The following is a 22,497-nucleotide window of genomic DNA, read 5'->3' on the forward strand; positions in this document are numbered from 1 at the left end:
TTGATTGAGGTATATGACATATTATATAATGTCATGAGTTCTAATTCTATAACACTCTTTTTTTTTAATATTTTTTTATATATATTTCTGAGGTCGGGCTCCAAAATTTAATTCCTCTTATGCTCATATATTCTCAGGGCCGACTCTACTTGGGGGTTAAGGAAATTTTTAGTTGGATCAAATTTAAAGAATGGCAGCAAGCTAGTGTCACTACTACAAAAACACCCTTTAGAGGCGGTTTTTAAGCCCTTTCAGCGTCGGTTTTCGCGAAATTCGCTACCGACGCTGATCAGGGCGACGCTAAAGGGTTTATATGAACCGACGCCATATATACCCCTATGGCGTCGGTTCCTAGCTAGGAACCGACGCCATAGGAGTATATATGGCGTCGGTTTCTAGCCAATAACCGACGCCATATGTGGCGTAGCAACCGACGCCAAAAGTGAGCAGATTTCAGTTTTTTTCATTTTTTTTAATTTAATTATATAATTTTAATTTTATATTTATTAATTTATATATTATTTTATTTAATTTAAATTACATATTTATTTAAATTTTAAATTACATATTTATTTAATTTAATTATATATTAATTACATTTTAAATTAAATAGTAATTAAATTTGGGTAAAAACATAATTTGATTTCATAAAAGTAATTAAATATTACACAAACATGTAAAATTAGTTAAAAATATTAATAAGTTAATAAATCTAACTACAAGTTAATTTATAAAAATTACATAATGAAGAAAAATTCTTCGACCTTTGAACCTCAATCGTCACCGTGAATCACCGCCATCAATTGTTCGATCCACTTTCGCTGTAGTGGTAACAATTCTGTTTTTGGATCGTATTGCTTCTTACCCCCAAACTGTTAAAAAAATTAAAAATTTATATTAGTTTATGTATATGTATATTATATATTTGTTATTATAAAATTTATATACTATAATCAATAATTAAAACTTACAGCTTTTTGATCTTGTATGTAACGGTTGGGGTTGGCACGTGCGACGATGTCAGTGATATATTTCAAAACATAAAAACCGCATTCTTGGCTTTTAGGTTGTCTTGGACAGTTTGCTTGTGAAATTCCTTGCCACGGGCCAAGATACTCATGTGCGTCCTATATACATGAATGCCACTGTTTGGGAAAATTATATTAGCATTTCAATTCGTTAGTTAATTTAAATTCGTTACATAAGAAGTCATTAAATTATTACCTTCCGATCATTTGTTCTATTTCTTCGGGAATTGGGCGGCCTTTTACAGGGTTTAAATGGATAATTTTCCTTGGCGCAACCACCACTAGCGTCCAATGCATCCTAGAAAATTATATTGGAATATAAGTAAGATAGTATAAAAATAATTTGAAGACATAATATAGAAATGAACAATTAGCACTAAAGAATTTAATAAAGTTTACCCGATATTCCAAGGAATAAAGAACATTTGGTGGTTGTTGTTCATTAATGATAACCAATTAGCCAATCGTCTTGCCGCATCGTCAAAAGGCGACTACGTTCTTCATCGTTGATCCCATGCCGTGAGAAGCTGCGGGTCGTAAAACTTGAAAATTTTTCTCAGACCGTTGATGCTCTCCCATATGTGCCTGCCAAAAAAAGTGTTAGTGCCTTATAATAATTTAACTATAATTTGATATAAGGTTAATTAGATTAAAGAAGAGTATACATCATTCCAAACGGCATTCCACAGGTTGCCGATGTAGTCACACGTAGCAACCTGCTGCAAATCCTCTCCAGATAACGTGATCTGGGTACGCGGTGCAATGAATCCTCGTGGGACAGAAATTGTGATTATATCACGTTTATCTTTGAGCCTTAGGAATTCATGAATCATCCATTTTAGCGAATTAGGGATCAACGCCATCTTCTCTTCCGTGAACAAGTCATCTTCCCGTGCACCACGGCCTTGTGGAGAAAGCATCGGAGCTTTCCCCTTTGACGCATCACGTCTTGAGGGCGGTTGAGCGAGTGGACCCTAAACAAAACAGAACATAATATATATATATATATATCAAATTTTATCTAAATTCTACCGAAATTTCGGCAGCATAACGGTTGTAATTGAATGACCCCAAAAATTTTGAACATGGCTGTATAACGACAAATAACACATATATAACAGTAGTTTGTTCATCCATCCCACCGCAGCACATATATTCGCATAACCTACTTCACTACGGATGAATATTGAAGATATTCAAACTCCACTAATCATTAATAATTAATTTCAGTTGAGAAGTTACCTCGGTTGTTAAAATTAAGTGTTTAGGCCAAGGAAGGAACATCTGGTTCACGTCCCTAACATATCTGCACTCTTCAATTGGGACTGGGATTTCAGCGTCCTCTTGCAGGATTTCCGAAACCATGATCCGAGCATGTGAATCATCGTAATCCTGGCAGTGAACTTTGATCGTACCCACATGCTCGTACAAATACCCTCGGGCCACAATATTGTCGATGTTGTCAGAGCAGAGATGTACTTGCTGATTAAGGGTCGCATGGTCATCAAAATTGTATAGGATACCTTGGTCGTTGAGGGAAATGAACTCCTCAGCATAAATTTGTGGTTGTACCTCATCCTGAGGAGCGTATGGTTGTGGAACATACGCCTCACCAGCCACCTCTCCTTCTTCCTCTTGTTCGGCAGCGTTCCTCTGCTGCTTAAGGGATTGGACTTCGGCTTTTAATTTTTCAATCTTTTTTAAAACCATCATAGACCTGAACCCCGTTCTCATACAATTCTATTAAATCGTCAATCAATGGTTCCAAATATACATCGATATTATGTCCAGGTTGTTGCGGGCCTGATATCATTAAAGAAAGCATGTTAAATTTCCTCTTCATCACTAACCAGGGAGGAAGATTGTACATAACTAGGAAGACAGGCCATGAACTATGACGACTACTTAGAGATCTATGTGGATTTACTCCATCAAGCGGACAGACAGAGACGAATGTGTCTTGGTTCGATTTGAATTCGGGATTTATGTAGTTTACTTTTTTCCAAGCTTGGGAATGCGGGATGTCTAAGTTTTCCATCTTTCACTCTCTTGGTCTCATGCCAAATCAAATTTTCGAATGTTACGCACTACGATATAATCGTTTCAGTCGCGGAATCAAAGGCATGTACCACATCACTTTTTGGGGGATAAGTTTCCTATTCTCCTTACTCTTGTTTACTTTATGGCGGGATAAACCGCAAGTCGGGCAATAATTCATGTCTGCATATTCCTTACGATATAAAATGCAATCATTCGGACATGCATGAATTTTTTCATACTTCAATCCTATAGAGTTTAACGTTTTTTTCACTTCATAAGTAGATTCCGGAAAGCAGTTGGCAAATGGTAAGATATCTTTAAAAGCAGCTAAAAATTGAGTAAAACATTTATCGCTCACTCCATTTTCTGCTTTTATGTTGTAAAACTTTACCATTGTTGGTAATCTTAGTTTTTTACAACCATCGAACAGAGGTTTATCAGCATCACTAAGAAAATTATCGAATTTCTCAGGATCATTAAGAAATTCCTCCTGTGCTTCGTTAAGCAAGTCCAATGGATAATCATCGAAATCATTACCCTCGATATCATCTACCCTTGCTTTCCTAATGGATATGGATCATTAGGTAAATGTTCGCCATGGTAATACCAATTAGTATAACTTCTATTGAAACCTCGTAAATACACATGGTCCTTAATCATTGTAATATTCCCTTTAGATACATTACAACAATCTACACACGGACAATGAATACGATCGTGATTTGTAGAATTCTTTAAGGCAAACTCTAAAAATGCATCGAACCCTACTTGAAATCGCAGTGTGTCTCTCTCCTCACGCATCCATGATTTATCCATAACAAAAATCCTATCCAAAAAAATTCAGTATTTAGTAACTACTTATAGCTAGTTACTAATTACACAATGTAACTAACTAAGTTTCTCACAATTTATTCATATTAATTTATAAATTACTCAAATTCTCGTTTTAGATTAGTTCATATTATTAGGTTGTTTTGTTATTTAGAATGTTATTAAAATGTTAAATATTTTTATTAAATAAAATTGAGGGGAAAATTTTTTGGTAAAGCAATAAAGGTATTAACTAATATTTTCCCCTTTTAATTAACTTTTGCTCTTTATTTTCTTTGAAAAATAAAAATCCACATTGAACCTCTCAAATGAAAGAAAAAAAAAATAAAAAAAGAAGGATTTTATATGTTTATTTTTTTAATTTATTTAGTAACTAATTATATCTAGTTACTAATTACACAATGTAACTAACTAAGTTTCTCACACAATTTATTCATATTAATTTTTAAATTACTCAAATTTTCGTTTTAGATTAGTTCATGTTATTAGGTTGTTTAGTTGATTAGAATGTTGGTAAAATTAAAAAGTTTACATAAATGTGAATATTATTATTTTTTATGTGACCTAACTTCTTATTACTATGTTATAATTAACTATATTATGAATGGTTTTAGTAAGATTTATCCTAATTCTACCGAAATTTCGGCAGCATAACGGCTGTAATTGGACGTTCCCAAAATTTTTACAAGTGCCTAAAATAACAAACAAAACAGATAAACAATACAAAATTAATCCACCCATCCGACCGCAGTACATGTATTCGCAGAACCTACTTCACTACGGATGAATATTTAAGATATTCAAACTCAACTAACATGCATTGATAATTAATTATATATTAAGAAAAAGTTAGTTAAAGTATATACCTATAATTGCAAGCCCAAATACGCTACACACAAAATTAGGCCGAACCCCTATAATATAAAGAAATACAACGAAATTACAAAATTAATTATTTCATAACTTATAACTAGTTATAAAAAATTGTAACAAGTTACTTAGTTACTAAATTATACATACATATATATAATCAATTATATCTCACACTATTATCTCAAAAAAATAAAATTATATCACACACTAATTCAATTTTAAAATTTTTATTTCTAAACTAATGAAATCCCTCCAATGTCATTTTATTCACAATAAATATATATTGCAAAAAATAAATAAAATACAATTACAAAATTTATTTCCATAAAAAATATACACACACTATATACACACACAATATATACACACATTATATACAAATATTCAATAAAATATACAAATACATATATATACTATATATAAATTATTACCTAATAACCGCAATCCGACGACCACCGTAAAAAATCCCGGCACTATACACATAAAACACAAAAATATTACTAATAAAATAAAAAAACTCAAATAATAATTTACAAAAACAAAAAATAAAACAATATACATAATACAATAAGAATAGAAGCAATATTTATACCTTAAACGAGGTTGAGATTGAACAATTTCTCAACAAAAATGGGTGGCCGGATTTCACACCCAAAATTTACTATTTGGGTTCGGATGACACTTTTAGAGGCTAAAAAATCAAAACTTTTTAGGTGTATGTTATTAAGTATCGAAAATGGAGGATTTTAAAAAAAAAAATGGGCTGAAATGGTTGAGAAATGGGGGAGATATGGTTGAGAGAAGATGGTTCGGCGAGGGTTTTTGCTGGGTTTTTTTCTCTCTGGTTTTTGCTGGGTGGGGAAATGGCTGAGTGAAATGAAGGAGGAAGACGAGCCATAGGGTGTATTCAGAGATCGACCCTATGGCGTCGGTTCCTTCATAGGAACCGACGGCATAGGGTACACGTGTCAGGTTTTCGTGTACCCTATGCCGTCGGTTCCTATAAAGGAACCGACGGCATAGGGTATTTCAGAAAAAAAAAATAAAAATTAATTTCCAACCGCCTCTAAATGGTATAATGCAATTTTATACCTACGGTTTTTATCAAAAAACCGCCTCTAAATGTCAATTTCGAACATAGCGGGTATTTTCACACCCTTTAGCTTCCCTTTTTATAAATGGGGTTGAAAAAACTGCCTCTAAAGGCAAACATTGTAGTAGTGTGTGCAGACAAATCGTCTTGGTGTAGTTCAAGCTCTCAGAATTTCATTCAATATGATTTCTTTTCCTTATTTGGTCACATTATTACTGATTGTAAATTTTTTCTTTCTGTTGAGAAACATTTTTTTTTTATTAAACCATCCGTATATAAGGGTACAAAAAATCTTACTTTTAGTCACAAGAAAACTTGTGACTAAAAGTAAAAAAGTTGTGACTAATTATTAATTATCATTCCTATGTTGTGACTAAAACTAAAAGTCCGTGGCTAAAGGTATTAGTCACAAATATTATAATTTGTTGTGACTAAATGTGGTTTTAGTCACAATACTTATTGTGACTAAAAGTAAATTAGTGACTACTTGTGTCTAAATGCAATGTTTTAGTCACAGGTAGTTTTTTGTTGTGACCAAAAGTCACATTTAGTCACAAAAAATTTATGTTGTGACTAAAAAGTTGTCACTAAAAGTAACTGTTTTTTGTAGTGGTTGTTCATGCTTTTGCAAAAGCTTCCTTATTTTATCTTGTTTGTACTTTTTAGTTGGAGGATGTTTCAATTAATTTGCTACCTTATTTAGTAGCTAAGTTTGTTAATTAATAAAAGTTAATTTTCTATTACAAATAATAATAATAATAATAAATGTGACTCAATATTAAATTACACCACTAATATTAGTTGCGGGCAATGCCATTATAGCATTTAACTTCTTAAAATGATATACCATTATAGCCATTGAAAATGCAAGGGCGGCTTCCAAAATCTCCAGTGACATTTAAAATTCCCGCTAGAGCAGCTAACAAGCCATATTATAGAATAATTTATAATACAATAAAACAAGATCGATCCAAAAAAGCTGGATCGATACTATATATAGATATATATAAAAAAATAATAATGCCATGCAAATCAGAAATGTACTAATTATATAATTGTAAAAATTAAGGAAGAAAGAATGTATATATAGACCTGTGAAGATAGAGATAATATTGTGAGCCTTTAAGAATGGTGTCCTTAATTTACATATGTTTCTTCTCCATCTTTTGGTTTTGGTGCATTTTCATAAGCTTTTTCATTTATAGCATAACACATTTGTACTGATCCACAGGTCAATCACTCCAACTGTTTCTCCATATTTTTTACCCAAATTTCCTAGTAAATAGTTTATTGACACCTGAAAATTATATATACAGTAGAACCTCTATTTAAGAATACTCTATTCAAGAATAACCTCTAATTTGTTATTAAAAAATTAAGTCCCAATTTGGGCCAGTTATAAATAAGAATAACCTCTAAATTGTAATTAGTTATACATTTTTTAAGTCCCGTATTACCAAAGTATACCTCTATATTAGAATAATTACATCTTAATAAAATATATACATGTATTTTGTAAATTTATTTATGTAAAATTAATAATTTTATTTTAAATTATAATACATGTATAAATATTATATTTACTCTAAAATATTTCTATTATGATATAGTATTAATGATTATTTATTGTTATTATTGTTACGTTGATATTTTTTGGTTTTTTAATTTTTTTTTTCTAGTGTAACTTTATATAGTTATAACCTCTCAATTAAAATATAATTTACTTGGTCCTAAGTGTATTTTTGGATAGAGGTTCTACTGTATATGTATATGAAGTAGATCAATTAGGGTTAAATTGTATTGTACTTATGACTAGATAATTATTACTTTTAATTATAACAAGTAATTTTTGTTGTGGAGTGTGACTAAAAAAATATATTTTCTTTTTAGCCATAAAAGATTTAAATTACACGTGGTGTTAATGTGTTAATAGTATTAATATCTACATCATTATTCTAATTTGTTAATAATACTTTATAATACTGCATTAGGGCCATAAGACTCTCAATAAATTTCTTTTGCTAGAAAAACGATTTGAAAACTTATTTGAATTTTATTTTATTTCTTAAATAAAATGCTTATTTTTTAAAATTTGCCCTAGAAATGACCCTGCAATACTTCAATATTTTGGAGATCATTTCTAACCAGCTACAAAATTTAGAAAGTAAAATAATACATAAAAAAATGGAATCTTTATTTTATGATAATGACTTCTAAGTTATTATAAAAAAAACAAATAAATTGAATTGAAAAGGGACCCCCAATAATTGTGTCAAATAAATGCAAATAAGATAACACAAAAACTAATTAATTTAGTAAATATTTCATCATAATTAATTCATACCCACAAAAAGGATCCTTCTTGAATCCCATCAAGAACAGCAACTGCATCATCATCTCCAAGTTTAAAGTCACTCTTTTCTTTGATAAGATTTCTAACCTAATAAAATTATATAACAAATAAAAATAACATCAAACTCTTCAATTATTATAAATTGATTTTTTAATAATATATTATACAATTACAAACAAGAACAAGGATCAGAAAAATTCCTTACTGCTTCCAAAATTTCTTCTGAAGTATTCCCAGATAATGACCTCAAACCAGCAGTTGCCCTATATTTTAATTGTCATTAATTTATATATTTATAGTATCAATATAAAAAGAAAAAAGAAAATAATAGTAGTGCATGAAATTATTTATTTTCATAAAAGTTTTATTAGGACTACTAAAATTTATGTTTTTAGTCAAAAAAATTTAAATAAAAAATTACCATATATATATATAAAGAAAAAATATATATGTACATATAATATTTCACTTAACAAACAAAAATAAATAAATATATAAACCTGCCTTAATTTGTTATCCATCATCATCATCTTTCTTTCTTTCTTTCTAATTTCTTTTTTATTATATATATATTTTTATAAATATTATATTATATATAGGAGAGTATAGAAAAAAAATTACATAACTATATATATGAATAATAATATTATAGATATAAATAATGCACCAAAATATTACTAGTATTTTATAGCCAATTATATCTAGTTAAAATGAGACTCACAGTAAAAAAAAAATATTAGAAATCACTGACTGTAATATTTTGGTGCTTTAATTAGTTAAATAAATAAAATTATGGAACTAACCCCAACCCTAACAGGTGTGGAGGAATGAAGATGTTGAGGAACTCCATCTTTAGCTATTTGAAGAAGATCCATTAAAGATTCTGCTGCTGCACTCACATTACTAGCATATGAACTTAGTCCTGGCTTTTTCTGCATATACATTAATATTAATTAATTATATATACCAAAAATCTTTGTATTTTAAAGAAAAAAAATATTTACTTGTACAAAAATCTCTAGTTCCCTTCCAAAGGGGAGAAGGTCGAGGTTGGAATCGAAATTGTAAACGTGGACACGGCTGCCTGAGCTACTAGCGTCAAATATAACGACGTAATTACTCGATGACGATAATGATGATGAGGAGTTCACACAATGGAAAGAAAAAATTAATAAGAGAATTAAGAATAATAATAGTATTGTATTGATCTTCATATTCAAACTCTAGTACTCTTTAATTTTTCTTCTTGATTATATGGAGTTTTTTCTTTTTCTTTTATTATTATTCTCTTATTAATATCTTCTTCTCTTATATATAGTGCCAATAATCTTTTCTTCTTTTTATTTTTCTCTCTATTTTCTTTTTTTTTTTAAAAAAAAAAAAAAAGAAAAGAAAAGAAATGTGTTTCGCATGGGTGATGATTATTGGGTTAGTTAAACCCTTATGCATAACCAAAGAAATGTGAATATAACATCTAAAGAAAGTCTAAGTATATACAATTAAAAATTAAAAATATGTATAATTAAAATAAAAATTAAAAATATAGCTTTAGTGGGTGTCGTATACTATGTTTCAGTAAGAGACAAGATTGAGTATTGGCAAAATTAACAGCAAAGCTCGTTTCTTTATGCTGTCTAGCAAAGTTATTGATACCTTGAAAACAAGGTTTGCCAACACTTTCACGACTGCTGAGATCATGAACCAATTAACTGAATTGTTTAGGAAGGCGTCAGATCAAGCTCGTTTTGATGCGACCAAGAACTTCACCAATGCACTGATGAAACCTTATCCGAATGTGCGTGAACACCTACTCTTGATGGCTAGTTATTTCCAGGAAGCTGAGATCCATGGAGCTATCATTGATCAAGAAACTCAAGTGAGTTTGATGTTGAATAGTTTAATTTCAGCTTTTCTTCCCTTTACTTCAAACTACGTCATGCACAAGTTGACTTTTGACTTTCAGGAGTTGATCAACAATCTTAAGACATTTGAGAATTTGATTGGAGGTCCATAGAAAGAAGGTAACAAAGCTCCAAGTTCTAACAATGCTACGGTTGGTACGGTAAAACCTGAGACAAACATTGCCTCTACTTTGAAACCCACAAAGAAGAAGAAGTGGAACAACAATAAAAAACCTCTTAAAGCTGTTTACACAGCTAATAAAGGTAAAAAGACTGGTAATTCAAAGATAAAAGGAAAAGGGAAATACTTTTATTGTAACGAAAATGATCACTTGAAACCCCATGTTCCTAAGTTTTTGACGAAGAATCAAGGTATCTCTAACTTTGTTGTGAATTCATGTGTTTTTAGAGAATTATTATTCCTTCGAGTTATTACTTCTAGATCTACTAACCATGTTTATATTCTTCTTATTTCAGCTTCAGCTGCTTAGACTTGGCTTATTATCTTAGCGAATTGAGACATAGTTGGACAAAGGGGTAAAGATTGTCCAAGCTTGAAGATGAAGCTCAAATTTTATTATTTTGAATTAATTATTTTATTTTTTGAACAATCTAGTTTGGAAATTATATTTCTAATTTCATATTATTATTGTAGATAATTCATGTGATATTTTTGAGAGTATTAATTTAAATTTTTTCTCTTTAAAAGCATTTCATTATGAGTTGCTTTTTTTTTTAATGAAATTGAGCTTTATATTTTATAACTTGTATGTCAATACCAAAGTTATATTTGTCACTTTATCAAATCTTTATGTGGTTTACATTTATTATATTTCTTACACAATTATTAAGATTTGATTTAATAAAGATCTTATGATCTGATAGGAGTAGAGAAGTTATTAATATATGCAGTTCAAAGATCTTTTACTATGAACTCTAGATTATATTCAAAACATCACAGAATCTCTATAACACATATATTTTGATTAGACATATATATAATATGCATATTATACAAACTAGTAAACTAATAGAACTTATTCTTGATCATGTATATGTTCCAATAGTAATAGATGCCACTAAAGTCTCTGGACATAGAATCACTGTACCTTATCTTAATGGAAGGATTTTTCCAGTCGACTATTATTTAGATAACACTAGTGATTATTTACAATGATATATGTTCAAGAAATTTTATTTAAATAAAACTAAGAAAAGTTAATCTAACCATTCACATGGATAGTTGTAACTTATCAGAATTATAAGGATAAGATAGATAATCTTACAATGTCTATTCGAAAGACTCAAGCATAATTCTTGGTCCTTATGAAATGTTTTATGGTATCTCTAGTGGTTATTTAATCTTGAGCAAGTATTTTACATTAATGTACTAGAATGTTATGTTGATGACTTAGTCTAGAAGAAATCTATTGTTTCCAGATAAAGATAAATGTCACAACAAGATGTCCCTAAGTACCAATAGTAAGAAGTTACATGTAGACTTACATATGCATCAAGCCAAACTCCTCTGTTGAGTGGGAGCTATCAAAGATGTAATCTAACAAGGAACATTAAGAGACAATCAAGAAAGAATCTCTAAAAGTGACCTATATATATTAGATGATAGGGGTGTGTATTTAGAATCCTTATATCTACATTAACTCAGAACTTAATATTTGAAATTAATGGTGATTACTCTGGGGTTGGAAGAATTATTCTGAATGGGTGTAAAAACTCATCTATAATAATTTAGTTCCACTAGTGAAGCTAAATAACTAAGTTGTTTTTAAAAGATACTAGAACGTTATTCAAACTGAAGAAAGTTCTTGACTATTTTATCTCTATTCTATTTTGGATAGAATGACAGTTGTGTCTTCTGAATATTCAGATGCACTTATCAAGCAGTAAATAATTCAGCATCCCTAGAGGAATAATACATATGGAAAAATAATGTTTAATAATGTCTTATGAGCATAGTCAAACACACTACACTAGATATGAATATCAAGATAATGGATTAATTAAAATGCACTTCTAGTTTTATGTTAGTTTGTTGATATTTTATATCCTAAATAAAACTCATTTCAATATAATTTTATCTGCTATCAATAAAAGACTAGAAGTCATTTAAGTTTACATGTATTTTCTATGTTTATGGTTTTAATATACAATTTATTTTAAATCCAGAATATATAATTATTCACAATTACAGTGATGTCATCATAGTAGAAAGTAATTGTGAGAAAGTAATTGTGATTATATATATGATTCAAAGTCTTTAGTCCCATAATTTATCAGTGTACTAGATTTACACTGACGTGATAATCAGCGATAAAATTTACTTACACTTAAGTAGAATGTCCTTTCCATGGCATTAGCAAGTATTCTAGTATCAGATGTATGGAGTATACATCGGACTGGACCGATATTGACAGTTAATAAGATATCATAAACTTGCCATTATATCTTTCTAAGTCAATATCCTTTCCATGACATTAGCAAGTATTCTAGTATCAGATGTATGGAGTATACATCGGACTGGACCGATATTGACAGTTAATAAGATATCATAAACTTGCCATTATATCTTTCTAAGTCAATATCACTTAGTTGATCTTAGGTCAATAAATCTTAATCCTGAGATAGTTAGGATCTGGCTTAAATGTATTATTTGTGATTTCTGACTTGTTCGTTAAAGCTGACCAAGTGGATCAGCCCAATACTTACATCTTGGGAACATGGTAGTACAATTGAGTGGGAGCGCTAATCATAGATATGAAATCTATAGCTTCTATAATTATATAGAAGTGAAATGATGATTTCTTTTGAGCTTGGCTTAACATAAATGGAAGAGCTCTTATTTCAGTAATTATATTAGTTTACTAGAATATCATTTATAGGAAGCTAAGTGTCTTAAGGATAAAATACATTGAGGGGTAGATCGAACGGTAAATTTATCTCATACTCGATGTAAATCATTTATAGAGGATCTTTAATTATTTGGATTGAAACAATGGATAATATATATCGTATCTATATTTGGAACATATAGAGGGTTCTATGTAATCAGGAGTGTAATTCGAATCTATAGTAGAGTCAGGAAGAATTAATAAGATAGAAAATTTACTTGGTAAATTTCGGATCTACTTATTGAGAGCTTGGTTATATAGGTCCATGGTCCCTACATTGTATGAGATAATATTGTCTTGTAGACTCAATTAATTAATTTTAATTAATCGATTAGAATTCTAAATAAGAGTGTCTTATTTATAAAGTTTCACTAAACAAGAGCTTATTTGAGAAAAAAGAGATGATTCAGGATTTATTTGTTAATTAATAGACTTTGTAAGGTCTAATTAACAAATAAATTAAATGGTAATTTTATTTGATAATTAATTATAATTATTAAATTGATAGATTTGACATTTATAGAGATAGAATTAAAATATGACATTTGTGAAGAAAAAAAAAGTTCTTAAATATAATGAAAAAGTTAAAACATGTAGGGCTCATGTAACGTCCCCGCTTCAAGCCTCCATTGGACCCTTACACCCACGGAATAATTGGCTCTTATACACGAGTACGCCACTTTGGCTGCTTCCTGGAATGACGACTGACCCTACAGACCAACACGAGTGTTTCCAGCGTGCTTTGTCCTCACTCACACGCTTCCTAGGAAAACTTCCCAGGAGGTCACCCATCCTTGAAATTGCTCCAGGCCAAGCACGCTTAACTGTGGAGTTCTTTCGAGATGGGCTACCGAAAAACAAGATGCACCTTGTTGATATAGGTAGTACCAATCAATCCATTTAAGCTCTCTTCAACTGGGTAGTCCCATACCTACACAGTCTTAGAATCATCCCACTTGACCTTCCCCAGGCGGTGTGGGATTGCACAGCTTACCCGGTATTTCCCCTTACGGATCACGGGACTACTGACTGTCACAGCTCACAATAGGTTCAGCCACTTAAGGGTTCAATTAAGCCATTACTTTATCTTTTTTTATTTTTTTTAATTCTATAAATTCTAATTCTAATCCTAAATGAAATCCTATAAATAGAAAGAGATGATTCTTATTTTCAGACCTGATAACTTAACTTAGTTTTCACTTTGTTTGACAACTTAGAAAATAAAGAGAGAGCTTCTCAAATTTCGAAACCCACTTCTTCTTCCTTTGAAATTTTCGAACCCTTAGTGAGTTGAGGAATATTGCCCATACAATTCAAGCCAATATTCAGGCCTTTGTAGAAGATTGTAAAGAATTCCAACAATACAAGAAAATCAATGTTTAGATCTTGATTATACTCTGTGACAGCAAGGATCAAGAGTTAGATATCTAAAGGAACAAGACATTATATTTTGGTGCCACCAATGTAAGATTTTCTATAACTTTAAAATGTGTTTATTTCATTGTTTTAGAAAGTTTATATTCAACATGTTAGATTATAATTCTATAATCAATATGCATGTTAATAAATTTAGATTTTGGTAAAATAAATTATAATAATTAGTCTCAAAAGTCATGGTAATCATTTATTTTCATGAAAATATAAATTTAAAATGATGTTTGGATGATTTAGATGTGTTCATGTTAGTTTATGTAATTATTTGATGAGTGATTGTATATTACGAAATTTCCTATGAAAAATATTTTTGAAAATTTTCCTTAATAGAAAGGACAAATCTCCTTAACAAAATGGGTTTGGATAGTGGAGGTGTGGGTGGTGGTGGTGGTGGCGGGGTGATAGGGTGAGTCTAGTAGGTGGTGGTGGCAACGACGTGGTACATTTTCTTTAAAATAAGTAAAATAAAATAGGTATACAACGTAATTTTTTTCTTATAATTAGTATTGATAGTGTTATTAACTTTTTCTTTAAATAATGGAGAAAAGTCCAAACACAAAGATTGCCAAGGATATTATTGGGTCCAAGTGAATTTGGATCTTTATACATAAACTCACCAACTCTTGCAATTGCTACAATGAAAGTAAATATTTACTCCAATTTTTTATATGTATAAATATAATGAAATGCTTAATTTATCAGCCAAAATATTATTATTATTTAGGAGAATTTTAGTGTAATTTTTTAATAGTATTTATAATTATTTATAAATTTTTAAAAAAATTTAATAATCGATAGTGTGAAAATAAGATCCAAACAATTGCTCACCTCACACACACATATTTAAATTATTCCTGCAGCCCAGGAATAAAAACGTCATCTAGGCGTTCCCTGTTGCTCTGATCTACCCTACGCCTAGGGCGTTGTTTGGGCCAAGAGCCATAGTTAGTTGTTGTTTCCATTTGGTTGTTTTTTTCTTGTTGTTGATACCGGCAAGATCCAGCCAAATGATGTCTGGTGGTTAATTTTAAATAACTATCATATAAAATTATGAAAAATATGAGATTAAAAAATTATTTTACGATGTAAAATGTAACAAAATCTTTCTTTTCTACTATAAATTTTTCTAAAAATAATTATTGTTTTATTATTTTAATGAGAATTAGAGAATTACTTATAAAATGTATTATTGGTACTTAATACTTTCTTTGATATTATATTATTATCAGTGTAATTAAGTAGCAGGTCTCATATAACTTAAAAAAATATAAATATCTAATTGTAAAATGTCACTTATAAAAAATATTAGATACTCAATAACAATGCTCTAAGAATTATTGTTGGATTGAGAATTATTGTTCCATTCTTTTGTTTTTTATTTAAGAATTATTGTTCCATTCAATATGTAGGATAATGGCATCAAGTCATGAGGAGTGGTAGTGGTTATTTTTATTTACCTAATGGTGACATTATCAAGAAGAAAAAGGGCAGAAAACAGAAGGTGACTCAGAAAAAGCTGAAGAAGACAATGATGTCCTATGTACCAAACATGTCACATAATAAAATGTGCTTATTATTTACATGGTTTTAATTGATTGGGCCACATATCTTATTTTAAAAAGTTGAAAAAGAAGGCCACATATTGATCAACCTATTGGTTTTGGTTACCATTTTTCTTTCTTCATGATTGACAAGTGTTACGTTATAACAGGTGTTAGAAACCAAAGAATCCAACCTAAATTTACTTTTTCATTCTTTTTCTTAAGGAGTAGTGATTATTACAATCTTCTATTATAATTTTTTAGTTAATTTTTACGTTTAAAATAACATACTGAAATATATATTTTTTTTTTTTGAATTGTTACGGGGTAATTTATAATTGGTTTAGGTCATCATTTTTTTTTATTTTTTTTAAAAGATTAGTTTAATTAATATACCAATAAGAAAATAACAACTGAATAATAATTTGTTATTTAACGACTAGGTATATATGGAGTTCTAAAAATATAATTTAAGTATTACTTCTAAAAATTAAACTTGAGTATTTATTTGTAACCAAAAATTAAAATTAAGTATTTATATCACAAATTACTCTTTATTTATTTTAAAATTTTAACTTGTTACTCTAATTACTCAAAATTATTTCTTAGAGAGGTAAAGATGATGAATGAATTAAGTAATTCTTATTGATTAAGATAAATTTTTACAAAGAGTAAACATATAGATAATTATAGACAATTAATGAAGAGGCTAACAATATAATTAATCTTTAATAACAAATTTAACTACCTTAAGCTCTGACTCTCTCTCAAACTAACAATGGACAAAGAAAACAGGCAAAAGAATCTTTTAGTAATTGGAATTGAGAAAGTAATAGAACTTTGTTAATATATCTACAACTTGGTCATGAGCCGGTTTGTGCTTGAAGATTTGCTCATAACTTTTTCTCAAACAAAATAAAAATTTAAATCAATATGCCTGGTTCGAGCATGAAAGACTGAGTTAGTAGACATGAAAATTGTGCTTAAATTGTAAAAGTTTTTGTGGATTCATGAAATAAACTTAATAAGCAATTACTAAATTGAAACTACGTCTATTATAGACTCATATATTCAACATCTGTACTAGACTTGAAGATCGTCTTTTGTTTCTTTGAGGTCCAAAAACCAACTTGTTTTGATTCAATTATAAATTTTGGGAGAAAGAGAGGAGGGAAATGAAAACCATGAAACCACAAAACTAGTATCATTGAATCTATTATTGAGGGTACAAATGTTTAAGGGTGACAATTCATGTTCGCGGATCGTATTCGTGTCGTGTTGAAACCCATGTATAATAGGTATATGCTCGACTTGAGCACAACCTGTTTAATAACAGTGTCTAAAAATGAAAATCGAACACAATCCGTTTATAAACATGTTGACGCGACACGACCCGTATAGCCCGTTTATAAGTATATTTTGTTTAAACATGTCAACTAATAACACGTTTATAAAGTATTCAACAAGTTTATAACTTATTTATGACATGTTAAAATACTAAAATTTTAAATAAATCATTAACGGGTCAATTTCGTGTTAGTCGTGTCAACCCAAACACGACTTGATTATTAAATGGGTTAGACAAGTCAACCTGAATACGACCCGAATTCATTTAAAGCAAACCTAAACCAATTGACTCTCGTGCAAGTTTCTAATCGTGTTATCGTTTCTAACCCGTTTTGCCTACCCTACAAATGTCCATAGAATAATCTTTGCTTGTGCCTAGTAAAATATATTATTAATATTAATAATGAGGTAGAGTAAGTGAGACTGTGATTTGTGAGTTGTGTTCTTATATTCATGTTCATTTGTTATTGTATCGTAATGATGCCAAAAGATGACCCCATAACAATAACATGGTTATATATTATATGATTATTTTTTTAACTTATAAAAAGATTTATTCCATCTCATTCATCATGACTCATGAGCTTTGTCTATGTTATTATATATAATCAAGTTTGAGGTTGTTTTTCAATTGAAGCAACTAATGTGTTGTTCTTTTGAATAAAAACGCCAATATGAAATTTTGAGGGGGCCATTTTTTTTTATTTTTAAATTCTGGATTTTATATTTCATCTTCTTCTTAAACACATAATTTTTCAAGCCACTGTAAGTGAGATAAAAAATGGATATGATCTCAGTTGGACTACACCAATTGGACCTTGAAATTGAGAAGATATTACAACCCCAATTGATGTCTTACCAATAATTATTCTGCATAATAGTTATATATGATTTTGTTTCATTTTTTGGGATACAAGAAATCCCTTAGACAGTAACACAATGAATCTAAAAAATTTCTCTTTCTCAAGTTATTTTGCACTTAAAAAAAAAGTCAATTTGACAAAGAAAAAATTGGAATATTTGCTGCAAAAATACTTAAATTATTATATTTGCAACACATAAATACCCAAATTATCTTTTAGTAGAGAAAGTACCCAAATTATTACCTTTGTAACCCAAAAAACAATACGTACTTAGTACAACAAACCTCATATATTGATATAAATAATAACTTAGGTATTTCGTAGTGAAAAAAATAACTTAAGTGTGCTACAAACGTAACGAAATTGGCCTTACGATCCATAGAGACAATAAAAAGGATGGCGAATCGAGAATAGATTAAAGAGGAGCCAGAAAGAACTACCTGCACCTTAACCCAGATATAAACACTGTTCTTCTAAACCAAACACAAAAATAAAGAAAGTCTAAATGGCACCACTAATTTAAATGGACTATATAAATCCTTGACAAGCAAGATGACATTTTTTACTTGAAAAGGAGAAAATAAATTAGACAAAAATAAAAGAAAAAAGGGAGAAGGCTACTTATTGGGTTTATTGACCGAAACCGAGCATGGTGAGAAGAGAGGTTCCTCTCAAGCCTTCTTACTCTTTGGCTTCTTTTGTTTGATTTGTGGTGGATAGAGAGCACGGAAGAACCAAGCAGCACATAATGCTCCAATGAATGGACATATCCAATACACATAGAATTGATCCCATGTGTTGTGCCAGTTATTCACATATGCCCAACCAAAGGCCTGCAAATAAAACACACACAATATATAAGGATTATTTCATAAATATTCAAAAATCACAAAAATTTTACATTTTTACAGATTTTAACTTTTTTTATACAAAAATACGAGCCTAGCCCACCTTAACCCAGAACTGGGCCTGAGTATAACACAATAGTCTTTTTAGAAAGTAGGATCCCTGCATAACTCTAAAATATTTGGGAAAGATAACTAACTTCAGTACTAATAATAACACAAATTCTAACTTAACTTAGACTCAAAATGTTCGAGTTTATGATGAATGCATATCAAGTAAGAAAACAACTTGCTCAGATAATTGATAATCCCACAAACACCAACAAAAGAAGAGGAATGTTAAGTTTGATCTCAATTATACTTTAAATGATTCCAAGGAGAATAAAGAAAACACCGGTCAAAGTGTAACGGAATGACAGCATCATTGTTTTTCTTTTGGATCAGCTTATAAGTACTCTCCTTTTACAACACTGTCCATGGAAAATGGAAGACCTTTCTGTAAGATTCTAAAAGCTCTCCTTTTTATCACTTAATCTTCTGAAACTACAGTGACTTCAATTGCATAAAGAGTTCTCCTTCCATAACTTACCCTCTTAAAATTACTCTGACTCAGGCCCTATTCTTGTTATGATTTCGTAGGACAAAGGCACAAGTATAGTGAGCGTAAGTTACGCCTCGGTGCTCTAGTTTTCTACTAGAAGAAAAAACTAACTCATAATTTTAATAAGTAAACAATAACAAGCAATTAACAGCAAAGAAAGGAGTGTAATATACAAGCAGTGCATTTACTTTTCTTCTTAACAAAATACATCATTTTTGTTAGATTTTTATATCTCCTAACCCTTCTATTTTTTATTTTTTTCTTAAGGATTTACTGATAAATGATGGCTTGATAAGAAATGCACACTCCACTATAACCCAGTAAAGCTTCAAGTTATGTTATAAGTAATATAAAAGTATAATTATATAAGGAGAATTTTTCTTCTTGGGGTATTTTAGAGAAAGAGGTAGGAAGTTGAGGATTCAATTATTACTTGTTACTCCATTCAATTTGTTTCATAATTCAAAACCACACCAGACATAAGGTAAAATGGAGAGCAAATTGAAATTGAAGGGTTGTTGAAAGTTTAGAACTCAAAATCTTAATGTTTCTCAAAAGCCAATGCGAGCCAAATGTTTCTCTCTAGAGCAATAAACATTACTATTGGCATTATCTTGTCTAATTAATATTTCAAGCTTCCCCCTGGTTTCTGAAGTTGAGGAAACAGTCATTTGGTTTCTGTACTAAAATTTTACCTCAAAAGATTACCCTCAAGGTTCCATTGATGCCAAAGAAAACATACATCAAATAGCAAAAAAACAAGATTCCTAAACCAGCTCAACCTTCTTTAAACAGGATAGTGTCAAAAGCAACAAAAAGGTTCTTATTATCTTCTTCCAAATAAGGAGATTAACTGTATTCATAACCCAATCGACACACAATAAGTTACAGTACCTAAATCCTGTGGGTTTCTACAATCGTTAGACGAATGGTTAAATAGAAAGAAAACAACTAGGAATCTCAAACCTAACTATATGACTTGCTAATACTCGAAGTGAAACAAAGTAAAAAAAAATCTTATGACACATAGAATATACCAAGTTCAATTCAAAAATATAATATAAATCCAAAATCCAAATGAAAAATTGATCTTGAAACGTGTCTTTTCAACGAATACCGACAAATTTGACAAGTAGGATTGAAAGAATCGAATTAGAGCCAAACATCAATATACAAAATCACATAATACATGGAATTTAATACGACATCAATCAGCGAAAGCAATCAATGGCAAAAGAGGAGGAATAATTTACTTACATTGGCAGGATTCATGGAAGGTCCAGTGTAGGAAGATCCAGCAACAACCATAGTCACGGTAGCAACAGCGAGCAACCACGTCTTGAAAACAGAATTTCGAGGGCCCTTGAGTATTATAAGAAGGACAGCAAAAGTAATTAAGAAAGTCAAAACTCCCTCAGCTATGGCTCCTGTATGCAAATCAACTTTCAATGAAGGCCCTCCAAGCATATGCTTATAATTCTCCGGCATCACCTCCTTGATGGCCAAAGCTCCAGCCACAGCACCAAATGCCTGTCAAACCAACTCAGATCATATTAATCTCTCTCCCATGCAATTACTATCAACACTATTCATGGTAGAAATTTGGAAGTGTGGTGGAGAAACTAGGATAGAGTGAAGTGTATGGTAAGATGCATGAGGTTCTATCTCAAAACTAATTGACAACGAGTGATGTAGAATCCTCTAACATTCTCCTCAAGATGTTGGCTATTTTTGCTCATCAATATTGAACAGCTCAATCACAAGTGATATTTTTGGCTCACTATTCCTGAATCAATATGATGATACTTTTAGTTTACTATTTCCGAATCACAAGTGATATGATACTTTTGGCTCACTATCTTCGAATATATTTTTTGGACCGGTTGTTGGATTTTGATAGGATAATTTAGTCAAACATTAAAATGAACAAGAACATGAACACTAACACTCCCATTAGCAATCTTACATTTAGGTGCCTAAACCATAACAATGACATTTTTATGATATTAATACATAAAAAATGCATTAAACCCATAATTCAGTCGTATGCATTAAAAACAAAATAATCTACACAAATTAAGAATTAAGTGAAATAAAAAATCTATTTTTTTTATAGATACACCCATAATTCAGTCGAATGATAATTATATTAAAACAAAAGATTGAGAGTAATTTTTCACAAATTAAGAAGATCAAATCATAAATTAAAAAAAAAAATCAGATTCGACTAAAAATCATAAAAAGGATTTAGAGATTAATGACCTGAGCAGGAAAACGGAGAGCCATGGAGAAGAGAGTATCAGAACCAACACCAACAGCGTAAAAAGCGGCGGTTCCGGTAGGATTGAAGCTAGCTCCGCCAAGGAGGTCACCGACGAAGGTAAAACCGATGACGAGAATGAAAACGAGAACGGTAGTGATGAAAAGAGAGGGCCAAACGAGGCCATTAACACCAAAAGCGGTGGAAAGAACAGCAGTTACAGCACCCAAAGTGGAAGCACAGAAGATCCACATAAAGGTTAGGACTGCGTCTCCAATGGCTGCCTTTATAGCCCCAACCATTGTGAATTGGCGAAATTGATGATGTATTTAGTTTTGTTTTTCCAATCTAAGATATGGAGCAGAAGAGTAGGTTTGATTGGTGTGTGAGAGAGAGTTTCTCACAGTTTCTCGGTGGATTTTCTGTGGAGCCAAACAGGAGAGGAGAGGAGAGTAGTTGGGGCTTGAAGGTTGTTGTGATTCGAAAACCAATAAGCTAACTAATAACCCACTCTTATATATTTATTTATTTTATATTTTAAATAGTTATATATAATTATTTATTAATATAAATAAATT

At 30.3% G+C, this 22,497-nt stretch overlaps 3 protein-coding genes across 9 annotated transcripts in view; 1 reads left to right on the plus strand and 2 right to left on the minus strand.

Annotated features, from left to right (window-relative positions):
- Positions 1–22,497, plus strand: part of LOC115722892 (cytochrome P450 CYP94D108) — a 91,871-nt gene that overhangs the window by 44,240 nt on the left and 25,134 nt on the right. The gene's annotated exons all lie outside the window — the stretch shown is intronic.
- On the minus strand, positions 1,732–9,507 carry LOC133030745 (nucleoside-triphosphatase-like). 6 transcript variants are annotated; one of them, XR_009684281.1, is made up of 7 exons: positions 9,223–9,507; positions 9,022–9,150; positions 8,424–8,481; positions 8,210–8,305; positions 5,204–5,245; positions 4,766–4,813; positions 1,732–2,002 (listed from the first exon to the last, which is right to left on the minus strand). XR_009684281.1 is itself a non-coding variant. In XM_061103566.1 (5 exons), exons 2-5 carry the CDS (start codon positions 9,066–9,068, stop codon positions 5,204–5,206), a joined length of 243 nt encoding a protein of 80 aa, XP_060959549.1. In that variant the 5' UTR covers positions 9,069–9,150; positions 9,223–9,507; the 3' UTR covers positions 4,822–5,203. The 6 variants fall into 6 exon arrangements, 4 of the variants coding, with proteins under 4 accessions (XP_060959549.1, XP_060959548.1, XP_060959546.1 ...); XR_009684282.1 differs by lacking the exon at positions 1,732–2,002 and adding an exon at positions 3,606–3,894; XM_061103566.1 differs by lacking the exons at positions 1,732–2,002; positions 4,766–4,813 and having other exon boundaries at positions 4,822–5,245.
- Positions 18,484–22,450, minus strand: LOC115722965 (aquaporin SIP1-2). The gene is made up of 3 exons (XM_030652357.2): positions 21,922–22,450; positions 20,917–21,189; positions 18,484–19,046 (listed from the first exon to the last, which is right to left on the minus strand). Exons 1-3 carry the CDS (start codon positions 22,219–22,221, stop codon positions 18,885–18,887), a joined length of 735 nt encoding a protein of 244 aa, XP_030508217.2. The 5' UTR covers positions 22,222–22,450; the 3' UTR covers positions 18,484–18,884.

Source organism: Cannabis sativa, chromosome 9, assembly GCF_029168945.1.
Source record: "Cannabis sativa cultivar Pink pepper isolate KNU-18-1 chromosome 9, ASM2916894v1, whole genome shotgun sequence".
Classification (NCBI taxonomy): domain Eukaryota; kingdom Viridiplantae; phylum Streptophyta; class Magnoliopsida; order Rosales; family Cannabaceae; genus Cannabis; species Cannabis sativa.